The sequence below is a fragment of the Heptranchias perlo genome, chromosome 24 (genome assembly GCF_035084215.1).
Source record: "Heptranchias perlo isolate sHepPer1 chromosome 24, sHepPer1.hap1, whole genome shotgun sequence".
Classification (NCBI taxonomy): Eukaryota; Metazoa; Chordata; class Chondrichthyes; order Hexanchiformes; family Hexanchidae; genus Heptranchias; species Heptranchias perlo.
The window spans coordinates 1,725,493-1,743,135 of record NC_090348.1 but is presented as its reverse complement, the minus strand read 5'-3'; the positions used below and the strand labels follow the sequence as shown (position 1 = coordinate 1,743,135).

General features: G+C 51.0%; 1 protein-coding gene across 1 annotated transcript in view; it reads left to right on the top strand.

Annotated features, from left to right (window-relative positions):
• The window catches only part of LOC137341904 (dynein axonemal heavy chain 3-like), a 490,604-nt gene that overhangs the window by 444,352 nt on the left and 28,609 nt on the right, over positions 1-17,643 (top strand). Inside the window, exons 57-60 of the mRNA XM_068005410.1 lie at positions 5,033-5,293; positions 6,085-6,177; positions 6,821-6,919; positions 10,352-10,534. Coding sequence (XP_067861511.1) covers positions 5,033-5,293; positions 6,085-6,177; positions 6,821-6,919; positions 10,352-10,534 — 636 coding nt within the window. The remainder of the gene's footprint in view (positions 1-5,032; positions 5,294-6,084; positions 6,178-6,820; positions 6,920-10,351; positions 10,535-17,643) is intronic.

The following is a 17,643-nucleotide window of genomic DNA, read 5'->3' as shown; positions in this document are numbered from 1 at the left end:
CCCGCGATCTCTCCCCTCCCCGCGATCTCTCCCCTCCCCGCGATCTCTCCCCTCCCCTCGATCTCTCCCCTCCCCGCGATCTCTCCCCTCCCCGCGATCTCTCCCCTCCCCGCGATCTCTCCCCTCCCCGCGATCTCTCCCCTCCCCACGATCTCTCCCCTCTCTGGATCTCTCCCCTCCCCGCGATCTCTCCCCTCCCCGCGATCTCTCCCCTCCCCGCGATCTCTCCCCTCCCCGCGATCTCTCCCCTCCCCTCGATCTCTCCCCTCCCCGCGATCTCTCCCCTCCCCACGATCTCTCCCTCTCTCGATCTCTCCCCTCCCCGCGATCTCTCCCCTCCCCTCGATCTCTCCCCTCCCCGCGATCTCTCCCCTCTCTCGATCTCTCCCCTCCCCGCGATCTCTCCCCTCCCCTCGATCTCTCCCCTCCCCGCGATCTCTCCCCTCCCCGCGATCTCTCCCCTCCCCTCGATCTCTCCCCTCCCCACGATCTCTCCCCTCTCTCGATCTCTCCCCTCCCCGCGATCTATCCCCTCCCCGCGATCTCTCCCCTCCCCGCGATCTCTCCCCTCTCTCGATCTCTCCCCTCCCCTCGATCTCTCCCCTCCCCGCGATCTCTCCCCTCCCCACGATCTCTCCCCTCTCTCGATCTCTCCCCTCCCCGCGATCTCTCCCCTCCCCGCGATCTCTCCCCTCTCTCGATCTCTCCCCTCCCCACGATCTCTCCCCTCCCCTCGATCTCTCCCCTCCCCACGATCTCTCTCCTCCCCACGATCTCTCCCCTCTCTCGATCTCTCCCCTCCCCGCGATCTCTCCCCTCTCTCGATCTCTCCCCTCCCCTCGATCTCTCCCCTCCCCGCGATCTCTCCCCTCCCCACGATCTCTCCCCTCTCTCGATCTCTCCCCTCCCCGCGATCTCTCCCCTCCCCGCGATCTCTCCCCTCTCTCGATCTCCCCTCCCCGCGATCTCTCCCCTCTCTCGATCTCTCCCCTCCCCACGATCTCTCCCCTCTCTCGATCTCTCCCCTCCCCACGATCTCTCCCCTCCCCTCGATCTCTCCCCTCCCCACGATCTCTCCCCTCCCCACGATCTCTCCCCTCTCTCGATCTCTCCCCTCCCCGCGATCTCTCCCCCTCTCGATCTCTCCCCTCCCCTCGATCTCTCCCCTCCCCTCGATCTCTCCCCTCCCCACGATCTCTCTCCTCCCCACGATCTCTCCCCTCTCTCGATCTCTCCCCTCCCCACGATCTCTCCCCTCCCCGCGATCTCTCCCCTCCCCGCGATCTCTCCCCTCCCCACGATCTCTCCCCTCCCCGCGATCTCTCCCCTCCCCGCGATCTCTCCCCTCCCCACGATCTCTCCCCTCCCCGCGATCTCTCCCCTCTCTCGATCTCTCCCCTCCCCTCGATCTCTCCCCTCCCCACGATCTCTCCCCTCCCCGCGATCTCTCCCCTCCCCGCGATCTCTCCCCTCCCCTCGATCTCTCCCCTCCCCGCGATCTCTCCCCTCTCTCGATCTCTCCCCTCCCCGCGATCTCTCCCCTCCCCGCGATCTCTCCCCTCCCCTCGATCTCTCCCCTCCCCGCGATCTCTCCCCTCCCCGCGATCTCTCCCCTCCCCACGATCTCTCCCCTCCCCGCGATCTCTCCCCTCCCCGCGATCTCTCCCCTCTCTCGATCTCTCCCCTCCCCGCGATCTCTCCCCTCCCCGCGATCTCTCCCCTCCCCACGATCTCTCCCCTCCCCGCGATCTCTCCCCTCCCCACGATCTCTCCCCTCTCTCGATCTCTCCCCTCCCCGCGATCTCTCCCCTCCCCGCGATCTCTCCCCTCCCCGCGATCTCTCCCCTCCCCGCGATCTCTCCCCTCTCTCGATCTCTCCCCTCCCCGCGATCTCTCCCCTCCCCGCGATCTCTCCCCTCCCCACGATCTCTCCCCTCTCTCAATCTCTCCCCTCCCCACGATCTCTCCCCCTCTCGATCTCTCCCCTCTCTCGATCTCTCCCCTCCCCGCGATCTCTCCCCTCCCCGCGATCTCTCCCCTCCCCGCGATCTCTCCCCTCCCCACGATCTCGCCCCTCTCTCAATCTCTCCCCTCTCTCGATCTCTCCCCCACCCGCGATCTCTCCCTCTCTCGATCTCTCCCCTCTCTCGATCTCTCCCCCCTCTCGATCTCTCCCCCACCCGCGATCTGCCACCCCACGATTTGCTGACCCCCCCGCGATCTCTACCCCTCCCCCCTGGATCTCTCCCTCACGATCTCTCCGCTCTCTCGATCTCTCCCTCATGATCTCTCCCCCCTTGATCTCTCCCTCACGATCTCTCCGCTCTCTCGATCTCTCCCTCACAATCTCTCCCCTCCCTTGATCTCTCCCTCACGATCTCTCCCTCCCTTGATCTCTCCCTCACGATCTCTCCCTCTCGATCTCTCCCTCACGATCTCTCCCCCCTCGATCTCTCCCTCACGATCTCTCCCCCCTCGATCTCTCCCTCACGATCTCTCCCCCCTCGATCTCTCCCTCACGATCTCTCCCTCACGATCTCTCCCTCACCATCTCTCCCTCACAATCTCTCCCCTCCCTTGATCTCTCCCTCACGATCTCTCCCTCACGATCTCTCCCCCCCTCGATCTCTCCCTCACGATCTCTCCCTCACAATCTCTCCCCTCCCTTGATCTCTCCCTCACGATCTCTCCCTCCCTTGATCTCTCCCTCACGATCTCTCCCTCACAATCTCTCCCTCACGATCTCTCCCTCTCGATCTCTCCCTCACGATCTCTCCCCCCTCGATCTCTCCCTCACGATCTCTCCCTCACGATCTCTCCCCCCTCGATCTCTCCCTCACGATCTCTCCCCCCTCGATCTCTCCCTCACGATCTCTCCCTCACGATCTCTCCCTCACAATCTCTCCCTCACAATCTCTCCCCTCCCTTGATCTCTCCCTCACGATCTCTCCCTCACGATCTCTCCCTCACGATCTCTCCCCCCCTCGATCTCTCCCTCACGATCTCTCCCTCACAATCTCTCCCCTCCCTTGATCTCTCCCTCACGATCTCTCCCTCCCTTGATCTCTCCCTCACGATCTCTCCCTCACAATCTCTCCCTCACGATCTCTCCCTCACGATCTCTCCCCCCCTCGATCTCTCCCTCACGATCTCTCCCTCACAATCTCTCCCCTCCCTTGATCTCTCCCCCTCGATCTCTCCCTCACGATCTCTCCCTCACGATCTCTCCCTCACGATCTCTCTCCTCCCTCGATCTCTCCCTCACGATCTCTCCCCCCTCGATCTCTCCCTCACGATCTCTCCCTCACGATCTCTCCCCCCTCGATCTCTCCCTCACGATCTCTCCCTCACGATCTCTCTCCTCCCTCGATCTCTCCCTCACGATCTCTCCCCCCTCGATCTCTCCCTCACGATCTCTCCCTCACGATCTCTCCCCCCTCGATCTCTCCCTCACGATCTCTCCCTCACGATCTCTCCCTCACGATCTCTCCCTCACGATCTCTCCCCCCTCGATCTCTCCCTCACGATCTCTCCCTCACGATCTCTCCCTCACGATCTCTCTCCTCCCTCGATCTCTCCCTCACGATCTCTCCGCCCTCGATCTCTCCCTCACGATCTCTCTCCTCCCTCGATCTCTCCCTCACGATCTCTCTCCTCCCTCGATCTCTCCCTCACGATCTCTCCCCCCTCGATCTCTCCCTCACGATCTCTCCCTCACGATCTCTCTCCTCCCTCGATCTCTCCCTCACGATCTCTCCCCCCTCGATCTCTCCCTCACGATCTCTCCCTCACGATCTCTCCCCCCTCGATCTCTCCCTCACGATCTCTCCCTCACGATCTCTCTCCCCTCGATCTCTCCCTCACGATCTCTCCCTCACGATCTCTCCCTCACGATCTCTCCCCCCTCGATCTCTCCCTCACGATCTCTCCCCCCTCGATCTCTCCCCCTCGATCTCTCCCTCACGATCTCTCCCTCACGATCTCTCCCCCCTCGATCTCTCCCCTCCCTCGATCTCTCCCTCACGATCTCTCCCTCACGATCTCTCCCCCCTCGATCTCTCCCTCACGATCTCTCCCCCCTCGATCTCTCCCTCACGATCTCTCCCCCCTCGATCTCTCCCTCGATCTCTCCCTCACGATCTCTCCCTCACGATCTCTCCCTCACGATCTCTCCCTCACGATCTCTCCCCCCTCGATCTCTCCCTCGATCTCTCCCTCACGATCTCTCCACCCCCTCGATCTCTCCCTCACGATCTCTCCCTCACGATCTCTCCCTCACGATCTCTCCCTCACGATCTCTCCACCCCCTCGATCTCTCCCTCACGATCTCTCCCTCACGATCTCTCCCCCCTCGATCTCTCCCTCGATCTCTCCCTCACGATCTCTCCCTCACGATCTCTCCCTCACGATCTCTCCCTCACGATCTCTCCCCCCTCGATCTCTCCCTCGATCTCTCCCTCACGATCTCTCCACCCCCTCGATCTCTCCCTCACGATCTCTCCCTCACGATCTCTCCCTCGATCTCTCCCTCACGATCTCTCCCTCACGATCTCTCCCCCCTCGATCTCCCCCTCACGATCTCTCCCTCACGATCTCTCCCCCCTCGATCTCTCCCTCGATCTCTCCCTCACGATCTCTCTCTCACGATCTCTCCCCCCTCGATCTCTCCCTCACGATCTCTCCCCCCTCGATCTCTCCCTCACGATCTCTCCCTCACGATCTCTCCACCCCCCTGAGAACTCTCCCTCCTCTCCAGTCACCAGTTGCGGCCTTCTACCGCAGGCCTGCCCACCCGACAGTCAGCCTCTCAATCAGGCCGGCTGCCGGCCGGGAAATGGAGAATCAAATGAGGTCCTGCTGTTAAATTCAGCAGGACCTCCGCATTTCCTGTATTTCCGTGTTTCCCATATTTCCACATTCCCCATATTTCCGCGTTTCCCGGCCACTTCCTGTAAATATCGGGGCTTTAATTTCTGAAAGGGATTTGAGAGGTTCTGGTTGAAGTGACCTGTCCATTGCGGTGTGTCCACAGATATTCTTGAATGAATACAGTCAGGTTCCTCTCGAGGCGCTGATCTACCTCACGGGTGAATGTAACTATGGTGGGCGGGTCACAGACGATCACGACCGACGACTCCTTCTCAGCCTCCTGGAGAACTTCTACTGTCAAAGTGTCATCAAGGACGACGGCCACAAATTCTCCCCTAGTGGCATCTACTTTTCCCCCCAAAAAAGCAGCTATGAAAGTTATTTGGAATACATAAAGCAGTTACCCCTCAATGCAGATCCAGAGGTACAGTAAGGGGCTGTGAGATCGGGGGGTGTGGGGCTTGGGGTGAGTATTTTTGAATAGTCAGTACAAACCCACACTACAGTATAAAAACCTTCATCTCTCCAAATATTATCAGCGACTTATCATAGATTCATTGAATCGTACAGCACAGAAGGAGGCCATTCGGTCCATCGTGCCTGTGCCAGCTCTTTGAAAGAGCTATCCAATCAGTCCCATTCCCCTGCTCTTTCTCCACAGCCCTGTGAATATTTCCCTTCGAGTATTTATCCAATTCCCTTTTGAAAGTTACTATTGAATCTGCTTCCACCGCCCTTTCAGGCAGTGCATTCCAGATCATCACAACTCGCTGAGTAAAAACATTCTCCTCATCTCCCCCTCTGGCTTTTTTGCCAATTATCTTCAATCTGCGTCCTCTGATTACCGACCCTCCTGCCCAGTGGAAACAGTTTCTACTCTACTCTATCAAAACCCCTCATAATTTTGAACACCACTATTAAATCTCCCCTCTGCTCTAAGGAGAACAACCCCAGCTTCTCCAGTCTCTCCACATAACTGAAGTCCCTCATCCCTGGTACCATTCTAGTAAATCTCCTCTGCACCCTCTCCAAGGCCTTGACATTTAAAGTGTGGTGCCCAGAATAGCATCAAATAGTGAAATGTTTTTAGATTTGTACAATTATGAGCATAATCTGGATTCAGAGTATTCCTTGAAGTGGAGTGTTTGATGTGTATACGGCCATTATTTAAACTAGAAAGTAACTATAAATGTTTCCTGCCCTGCTCTTGTCCAGGTGTTTGGATTGCATGAAAATGCAAATATCACGAAAGAACAAAAGGAAACTCAGAAGGTTTTCGATGGGATCCTGACCACACTCCCCAGAGAGGTGAGCAATACATTGCACTCCCACCTTATCGTAACACGGGTTACCACTCTCTGAGAGTTGTGATTAAGATGCTGTCTGGTAATGACTCCATTTATCAGGAGCCTGTTCGCTACACATGAGTCTCTTGCTGTGATCGAATGCCTCGGTATAAGCCTGCGGGATACACATTACCCCTTACGGGTGCCAGGGTGAAAGTGGGACTAAAATGAACATTTTTATTTTTTGAAAGGAAATCTATACAAAATAACAAAGAGATGGGGCTGGTTAAACGTTGTAACTCAGTCTCGGAGGTCACAGGGCATTTACAAACCAGTCAAGCATCAGGTTTTTGGTATCTGAACTGCTCGATTGAATTACAGCTCCATAATTCACTTCAAGGGATCTGTACACAGTGCACACATTGTTAATTAGTGTAATGCTCAGAGGATACACAGTCCAGAAATACACAAGTCAAATAGTAAGCTTTCAGGTATTAAACAGTGCCATATTTCCTGTTTGGTGTGTTGTTTGTGAATAATGGAGGCAGTTTCAGTGCTGGACTGTTCCAGACAACAGGAGTGGTCTAACTGAGCTCTGTGAGAGGAGCACTACATGCTGCACTGTATCGACAATCTCTAAATTACAAACTGTTCCTCCCTTGCAGGTAAATGGAGGAGATAGATCGTCATCTGAGATTGTTCAGGAGCTGGCAACAGACATTCTGTCCAAAATACCCCCTGACTTTGTTACAGAGGATGTAGTGGTGAGAAATAACTCGGATGAATGATGCTGTGTTTTTTTACTGTGTGATTTTACTTTAATAAATCAAACTGCCCGCCAGGTCTGAATTCTGTTATCGTGCAGAAAAAAACAGAGGGAGTGAAGGAAATGAGATTGTAAATCTGCGATGATTTTCTGTGGGAGAATAGTGACTACTGAGGAAGCCAGCGAGAGCTGGCCTCTTCTTTGCCCCCTGAATCCCTATTTTCTTGCTCGATATGCTGCGCTCCCTTGCAGCTTCCGGCAATGCGGGGGTTAATCTGATCAGTAAGCCTCTCGGTGATCAAAGGTAAGTTCCAAATAGAGCAGTGAATCTGAGTGACAGAGAGTCATAGAGTCAGGCCGAGTTGAATTCAGTACCAAACCCAAAGAAAAGCCTTAATATTTTATGTGTTCACTTTTTAATCTAGTTTTAAATGTTGCCTTTTCCCCTTCTCGGTGACTCCCATGCATCATTCCACAGCTATGATAGGCTGCTCACAGCCGAGTGTCACTGCTATCTTGGTGTACAGAGTAGCTGACAGTAATTACCCTGTGATTTTCCCTCTTTCACTCTGTGAATGAGTTGGGCCATCACACACAGGTTGAGACTTGTAATTTATTGGGTGATCTCAGACCCACATGTTCCTCACCCAGAGATTATTGGTTTTTCTGAAACTGTTATAAAATAAACACTTCATTTTTAGTTGCTTTTTCTCTCATCAATTTCTCTCTCAGTTTTCTCCGAGCCTCTCATTTTTTGATCCTTACTAGAGTCTCACCTCCTCTGATACTCCCCCAAGTGACATCAGAACAGCAGGAGGCCATTCAGCCCCTCGTGCCTGTTCCGCCATTCAACTAGATCCTGGCTGATCTGTACCTTAACTCCATCTATCCGCCTTGGTTCTGTGACCCTCTATACCCTTACCTAGTAAAAATATATCAATCTCAGTTTTGAAATTTTTAATTGACTCCCAGCCCCAACAGCTTTTTTGGGGGAGAGAGTTCCAGATTTCCACTCCCCTTTGTGTGAAGAAGTGCTTCCTGACATCACCCGTGAATGGCCTGGCTCTAATTTTAAGGTTACGCCCCCTTGTTCTGGACTCCCTCACTGACCATCTCTGATTATCACTAACCATCACTGATCATCCCTGACCATCACTGATCATCCCTGACCATCACTGACAATCCCTGACCATTACTGACAATCTCTGACCATCACTGATCATCTCTGACCATTGCTGACCATCTCTGACTATCACTGATCATCCCTGACCATCAGTGACCATCACTAACCATCTCTGATAATCCCTGACCATCACTGACCTTCCCTGACCATTTCTGACCACCTGTGACCATCACTAACCTTCACTGTTCATCTCTGACCATCTGTGACCATCTCAGACCATCTCTGATCATCTCTGACTATCACTGACCATCTCTGACCATCATTGACCATCACTGACAATCTCTGACCATCAGTGACTGTCTCTGAACATCACTGATCATACCTGACCATCTCTGACCATCACTGACCAACTCTGACCATCACTGAACAATTCTGACCATCACTGGCCATCACTGACCATCGCTGACCATCGCTAACCATCGCTGATCATCACTTACCATCTCTGACCACCACTGACCACCATTGACCATCACTGACTATCATTGACCATCACTGACCATCGCTGACCATCGTTAACTGTCACTGACCATTGTTGACCATCACTGACCATCATTGACCATCACTGGCCATCGCTGACCATTGTTGACCATTGTTGACCATCATTGGCCATTGCTGACCATCGTTGACCGTCACTTGCCATCGCTGACCATCGTTGACCATTGCTGACCTACATTGACTATCACTGACCATCTCTGACTACTACTGACCATCTCTGGCTATTTCTGACCATCACTGACCATTGCTGACCATCACTGATCAATGTTGACCATCACTGACCGTTGCTGTCCATTACTGACCATCACTGATTATTGTTGACCATCACTGACCATTGTTGACTATCACTCACCATCTGTGACCATCACTGATCATCAGTGAACATCTCTGACCATCGTTGGCCATCACTGACCATTGTTGACTATGACTGACCATCTCTGACCATTTCTGACCATCATTTACCATCACTGACCATCGTTGACTATCACTGACCATTGTTGACTATCACTGACCATCTCTGACCATTGTTGACTATCACTGACCATCACTGACCATTATTGACCATCACTGATCATTGTTGACTATCACTGACCATCTCTGACCATCATTTGACCATCTCTGACCATTATTGACCATCACTGACCATCATTGGCCATCACTGACCATTGTTGACTATTACTGACCATCTCTGACCATTATTGACTATCACTGACCATCTCTGACCATCTCTGTCTATTATTGACCATCACTGACCATTGTTGACCATCACTGACCATTGTTGACTATCACTGACCATCTCTGACCATTGTTGACTATCACTGGCCATCACTGACCATTATTGACTATCTCTGACCATCTCTGTCCATTATTGACCATCACTGACCATCATTGACTATCACTGACCATCTCTGATCATCATTCACCATCATTGACCATCACCATCACTGATGTATGGGGTATTGACCAGTAGCGTTGGCACATCCGAGCCCAGCCCAGTACTGGCCTCAGCTGATGCCCATGTGTGTGCTCGATGAGCTGGGCTCGCTGGATTACAGTCAGGGGCAGGGACACTGAATATTGTTCCCCTCCCTTACCCACAGGTGCTGAGGACTGCCTGAGATCAGCTGCCTCTGCACAGGCTAGGGGTTGAACATGGAGCCTGCCTAGACTGGGTGAGGCTGCTGTTCACTGAGCTGCTGCTGGCACATTTCAAACAGATATTAACTTCATGAAAAGGTATTTTGTTTTCAGTAGGAGAGGGAGAACAGCCAGGACAGAGTGTAACACTTTCATTAAGGCACCGACACATGCGAGCGGTTTGTCAAGTAAAGGTGTGTGGAAGACCTTTTGGTGGATACAGTGAGCTCCCGCTCTGGCTTCAGACCATGTTCGGATTGGTGGGGTGAGAGATTCCTCTGCTGGCAGTGAATGAGTTGGGCTAATCCCTGCCCAGTTGCCAACAGGTTATGGCACATAGCCCAAAACTGCCCCTAACCTGGCAGTAAATTGACAGGAGAATCACTTTCTGCTCATGCCCACTGCTTCACTAAAATTAGCACAGATTAGAATTTCAAGCACTGAGAGGTGAGAGGGATCACAATCACAGGGTGAGAGTGGAAGTGACACAACGGGGGATGGTCTCCTGAGGTCGGGGGTCATTAGTATCAGATGAATTTGTGGGTTCCTTTCCCTCTCTCTCTTTCTTATTGTTCTTTCAGTTGTACCGTACTAACACGCCTGTTTAACCAACAGAATAGATACCCCACTAAGTACAGCGAATCAATGAACACAGTGCTGGTTCAGGAGCTGCTTCGCTTTAACCGTCTGATATCCATCATCAGGACCAGCCTGAGAGATATCAACAGAGCCATTCGAGGCCTCATTCTCATGTCCAGTGAGCTGGAAGATATGTTCAATAGTATGATTGTAGGCAAAGTAAGTCATTTTGAGGATCATAATCTATTGGGGGTATTTTTGACTTTGGGCAATAGTGTATGGAATTGGTCAGGAGGTAGGAGACAGAGAGTGGGGATAAAGGGTATGTACTCCAATTGGCAGGATGTGACGAGTGGTGTCCCCCAGGGATCTGTACTGGGGTCTCAGCTTCTCACTATATTTATAAATGACTTGGATGAAGGAATAGAGAGCCGTATATCTAAGTTTGCTGATGACACTGAGTTAGGTAACACAGTAAATAGTGCAGATGGGAGCAGAAATTGGAAAGGGACATTGATCAATTAAATGAGTGGGCAAAACTGTGGCAGATGGAGTTCAATGTGGGAAAGTTGAGGTCATCCACTTTAGACATAAGAAAGAGAGATCAGAGTATTTTCTAAATGGTGAGAAGCTCGGAACTGTGGGGGAGCAGAGAGATTTAGGGTCCAAGTACAGAAATCACTAAAAGCTAGTAGACAGATAGTAAAAATAATTTAAAAGGCTAATGGAATGTTGGCCTTTATCTCAAGAGGGCTGGAATACAAAGGGGTGAAGTTATGTTCCAGCTGTACAGAGCTCTGGTTAGACCCCATCTGGAGATACTGGGTTTGACTCCCATTTATTGACAAGAACCTATCTAGTTCCTTCTTGAAGCCCATTAATGTTTCTTGTTCCTCCCCCCGTGCCAGTAATCTGTTTCACATACTCACCACCTTTTTAGTTAAAAAAATCCTTCTGCATTCCCTGCATTTGTTGTCCTTAATTTGTAAATATGATCCGTTGTGCTTAAATTCTGTTCATGACAGAAAAGCTGGCTTGGATCCAATTTGTCCAAACTTTTATCATTTCAAACCTTTATCTTATCCCCTCTCAGCTTCTCTTTTCATGGACCCACATGGGGTTCAATAAATACCTGACAATCGGCCAGGTAAGAGTGAGCACCTGTAAAGAATCCAGCCCGGTTTTCTGGTATTCGCTGGGCCTGGGTGAGCCAAAGTACCCAAGTGATCCAGTGCACCTGAGTGAACCAGTGCTGTGTCCACAGAATCAGTAATGGATAATGGAGACAGTGTGGGATACACAGTGTCAGCGATGGATAATGGAGACAGTGTGGGATACACAGTGTCAGCGATGGATAATGGAGACAGTGTGGGGTACACAGTGTCAGTAATGGGTAATGGAGACAGTGTGGGATACACAGTGTAAGCGATGGATAATGGAGACAGTGTGGGGTACACAGTGTCAGCGATGGATGATGGAGACAGTGTGGGATACACAGTGTCAGCAATGGATAATGGAGACAGTGTGGGGTACACAGTGTCAGCAATGGATAATGGAGACAGTGTGGGGTACACAGTGTCAGCAATGGATAATGGAGACAGTGTGGGGTACACAGTGTCAGCAATGGATAATGGAGACAGTGTGGGTACACAGTGTAAGCGATGGATAATGGAGACAGTGTGGGTACACAGTGTAAGCGATGGATAATGGAGACAGTGTGGGGTACACAGTGTCAGCAATGGATAATGGAGACAGTGTGGGGTACACAGTGTAAGCGATGGATAATGGAGACAGTGTGGGTACACAGTGTAAGCGATGGATAATGGAGACAGTGTGGGGTACACAGTGTAAGCGATGGATAATGGAGACAGTGTGGGGTACACAGTGTCAGCAATGGATAATGGAGACAGTGTGGGGTACACAGTGTAAGCGATGGATAATGGAGACAGTGTGGGTACACAGTGTAAGCGATGGATAATGGAGACAGTGTGGGGTACACAGTGTAAGCGATGGATAATGGAGACAGTGTGGGTACACAGTGTAAGCGATGGATAATGGAGACAGTGTGGGGTACACAGTGTAAGCGATGGATAATGGAAACAGTGTGGGGTACACAGTGTAAGCGATGGATAATGGAGACAGTGTGGGTACACAGTGTAAGCGATGGATAATGGAGACAGTGTGGGGTACACAGTGTAAGCGATGGATAATGGAGACAGTGTGGGGTACACAGTGTCAGTAATGGGTAACGGAGACAGTGTGGGATACACAGTGTAAGCGATGGATAATGGAGACAGTGTGGGGTACACAGTGTAAGCGATGGATAATGGAGACAGTGTGGGGTACACAGTGTCAGCAATGGATAATGGAGACAGTGTGGGGTACACAGTGTCAGTAATGGGTAATGGAGACAGTGTGGGGTACACAGTGTCAGCAATGGATAATGGAGACAGTGTGGGGTACACAGTGTCAGCAATGGATAATGGAGACAGTGTGGGGTACACAGTGTCAGTAATGGATAATGGAGACAGTGTGGGGTACACAGTGTAAGCGATGGATAATGGAGACAGTGTGGGGTACACAGTGTCAGCAATGGATAATGGAGACAGTGTGGGGTACACAGTGTCAGCAATGGATAATGGAGACAGTATGGGGTACACAGTGTAAGCGATAGATAATGGAGACAGTGTGGGGTACACAGTGTAAGCGATGGATAATGGAGACAGTGTGGGGTACACAGTGTAAGCGATGGACAATGGAGACAGTGTGGGGTACACAGTGTCAGCAATGGATAATGGAGACAGTGTGGGGTACACAGTGTAAGCGATGGATAATGGAGACAGTGTGGGGTACACAGTGTCAGCAATGGATAATGGAGACAGTGTGGGGTACACAGTGTCAGTAATGGGTAATGGAGACAGTGTGGGTACACAGTGTAAGCGATGGATAATGGAGACAGTGTGGGTACACAGTGTAAGCGATGGATAATGGAGACAGTGTGGGGTACACAGTGTAAGCGATGGATAATGGAGACAGTGTGGGTACACAGTGTAAGCGATGGATAATGGAGACAGTGTGGGGTACACAGTGTAAGCGATGGATAATGGAGACAGTGTGGGGTACACAGTGTCAGCAATGGATAATGGAGACAGTGTGGGGTACACAGTGTAAGCGATGGATAATGGAGACAGTGTGGGTACACAGTGTAAGCGATGGATAATGGAGACAGTGTGGGGTACACAGTGTAAGCGATGGATAATGGAGACAGTGTGGGTACACAGTGTAAGCGATGGATAATGGAGACAGTGTGGGGTACACAGTGTAAGCGATGGATAATGGAAACAGTGTGGGGTACACAGTGTAAGCGATGGATAATGGAGACAGTGTGGGTACACAGTGTAAGCGATGGATAATGGAGACAGTGTGGGGTACACAGTGTAAGCGATGGATAATGGAGACAGTGTGGGGTACACAGTGTCAGTAATGGGTAACGGAGACAGTGTGGGATACACAGTGTAAGCGATGGATAATGGAGATAGTGTGGGGTACACAGTGTAAGCGATGGATAATGGAGACAGTGTGGGGTACACAGTGTCAGCAATGGATAATGGAGACAGTGTGGGGTACACAGTGTCAGTAATGGGTAATGGAGACAGTGTGGGGTACACAGTGTCAGCAATGGATAATGGAGACAGTGTGGGGTACACAGTGTCAGCAATGGATAATGGAGACAGTGTGGGGTACACAGTGTCAGTAATGGATAATGGAGACAGTGTGGGGTACACAGTGTAAGCGATGGATAATGGAGACAGTGTGGGGTACACAGTGTCAGTAATGGGTAATGGAGACAGTGTGGGGTACACAGTGTCAGCAATGGATAATGGAGACAGTGTGGGGTACACAGTGTCAGCAATGGATAATGGAGACAGTGTGGGGTACACAGTGTCAGTAATGGATAATGGAGACAGTGTGGGGTACACAGTGTAAGCGATGGATAATGGAGACAGTGTGGGGTACACAGTGTCAGCAATGGATAATGGAGACAGTGTGGGGTACACAGTGTCAGCAATGCATAATGGAGACAGTGTGGGGTACACAGTGTAAGCGATAGATAATGGAGACAGTGTGGGGTACACAGTGTAAGCGATGGATAATGGAGACAGTGTGGGGTACACAGTGTAAGCGATGGACAATGGAGACAGTGTGGGGTACACAGTGTCAGCAATGGATAATGGAGACAGTGTGGGGTACACAGTGTGAGCGATGGATAATGGAGACAGTGTGGGGTACACAGTGTCAGTAATGGGTAACGGAGACAGTGTGGGGTACACAGTGTCAGTAATGGGTAATGGAGACAGTGTGGGGTACACAGTGTCAGTAATGGGTAATGGAGACAGTGTGGGGTACACAGTGTCAGTAATGGGTAACGGAGACAGTGTGGGGTACACAGTGTCAGCAATGGATAATGGAGACAGTGTGGGGTACACAGTGTCAGTAATGGGTAACGGAGACAGTGTGGGGTACACAGTGTCAGTAATGGGTAACGGAGACAGTGTGGGGTACACAGTGTCAGTAATGGGTAATGGAGACAGTGTGGGGTACACAGTGTCAGTAATGGGTAATGGAGACAGTGTGGGGTACACAGTGTAAGCGATGGATAATGGAGACAGTGTGGGGTACACAGTGTAAGCGATGGATAATGGAGATAGTGTGGGGTACACAGTGTAAGCGATGGGTAATGGAGACAGTGTGGGGTACACAGTGTAAGCGATGGGTAATGGAGACAGTGTGGGTACACAGTGTAAGCGATGGATAATGGAGACAGTGTGGGGTACACAGTGTAAGCGATGGATAATGGAGAAAGTGTGGGGTACACAGTGTCAGTAATGGGTAACGGAGACAGTGTGGGGTACACAGTGTAAGCGATGGGTAATGGAGACAGTGTGGGGTACACAGTGTAAGCGATGGATAATGGAGACAGTGTGGGTACACAGTGTAAGCGATGGATAATGGAGACAGTGTGGGGTACACAGTGTCAGCGATGGATAATGGAGACAGTGTGGGATACACAGTATCAGTAATGGATAATGGAGACAGTGTGGGATACACAGTGTCAGTAATGGATAATGGAGACAGTGTGGGATACACAGTATCAGTAATGGATAATGGAGACAGTGTGGGATACACAGTATCAGTAATGGATAATGGAGACAGTGTGGGATACACAGTGTCAGCAATGGATAATGGAGACAGTGTGGGGTACACAGTGTAAGCGGTGGATAATGGAGACAGTGTGGGGTACACAGTGTAAGCGATGGATAATGGAGACAGTGTGGGTACACAGTGTAAGCGATGGATAATGGAGACAGTGTGGGGTACACAGTGTAAGCGATGGATAATGGAGACAGTGTGGGGTACACAGTGTAAGCGATGGATAATGGAGACAGTGTGGGTACACAGTGTAAGCGATGGATAATGGAGACAGTGTGGGGTACACAGTGTCAGTAATGGATAATGGAGTCAGTGTGGGGTACACAGTGTCAGCAATGGATAATGGAGACAGTGTGGGGTACACAGTGTAAGCGATGGATGATGGAGACAGTGTGGGATACACAGTGTCAGCAATGGATAATGGAGACAGTGTGGGGTACACAGTGTCAGCAATGGATAATGGAGACAGTGTGGGGTACACAGTGTCAGCAATGGATAATGGAGACAGTGTGGGGTACACAGTGTCAGCAATGGATAATGGAGACAGTGTGGGTACACAGTGTAAGCGATGGATAATGGAGACAGTGTGGGTACACAGTGTAAGCGATGGATAATGGAGACAGTGTGGGGTACACAGTGTCAGCAATGGATAATGGAGACAGTGTGGGGTACACAGTGTAAGCGATGGATAATGGAGACAGTGTGGGTACACAGTGTAAGCGATGGATAATGGAGACAGTGTGGGGTACACAGTGTAAGCGATGGATAATGGAGACAGTGTGGGGTACACAGTGTCAGCAATGGATAATGGAGACAGTGTGGGGTACACAGTGTAAGCGATGGATAATGGAGACAGTGTGGGTACACAGTGTAAGCGATGGATAATGGAGACAGTGTGGGGTACACAGTGTAAGCGATGGATAATGGAGACAGTGTGGGTACACAGTGTAAGCGATGGATAATGGAGACAGTGTGGGGTACACAGTGTAAGCGATGGATAATGGAAACAGTGTGGGGTACACAGTGTAAGCGATGGATAATGGAGACAGTGTGGGTACACAGTGTAAGCGATGGATAATGGAGACAGTGTGGGGTACACAGTGTAAGCGATGGATAATGGAGACAGTGTGGGGTACACAGTGTCAGTAATGGGTAACGGAGACAGTGTGGGATACACAGTGTAAGCGATGGATAATGGAGACAGTGTGGGGTACACAGTGTAAGCGATGGATAATGGAGACAGTGTGGGGTACACAGTGTCAGCAATGGATAATGGAGACAGTGTGGGGTACACAGTGTCAGTAATGGGTAATGGAGACAGTGTGGGGTACACAGTGTCAGCAATGGATAATGGAGACAGTGTGGGGTACACAGTGTCAGCAATGGATAATGGAGACAGTGTGGGGTACACAGTGTCAGTAATGGATAATGGAGACAGTGTGGGGTACACAGTGTAAGCGATGGATAATGGAGACAGTGTGGGGTACACAGTGTCAGCAATGGATAATGGAGACAGTGTGGGGTACACAGTGTCAGCAATGGATAATGGAGACAGTATGGGGTACACAGTGTAAGCGATGGATAATGGAGACAGTGTGGGTACACAGTGTAAGCGATGGATAATGGAGACAGTGTGGGGTACACAGTGTAAGCGATGGATAATGGAGACAGTGTGGGATACACAGTGTCAGCAATGGATAATGGAGACAGTGTGGGGTACACAGTGTAAGCGGTGGATAATGGAGACAGTGTGGGGTACACAGTGTAAGCGATGGATAATGGAGACAGTGTGGGTACACAGTGTAAGCGATGGATAATGGAGACAGTGTGGGGTACACAGTGTAAGCGATGGATAATGGAGACAGTGTGGGGTACACAGTGTAAGCGATGGATAATGGAGACAGTGTGGGTACACAGTGTAAGCGATGGATAATGGAGACAGTGTGGGGTACACAGTGTCAGTAATGGATAATGGAGTCAGTGTGGGGTACACAGTGTCAGCAATGGATAATGGAGACAGTGTGGGGTACACAGTGTAAGCGATGGATGATGGAGACAGTGTGGGATACACAGTGTCAGCAATGGATAATGGAGACAGTGTGGGGTACACAGTGTCA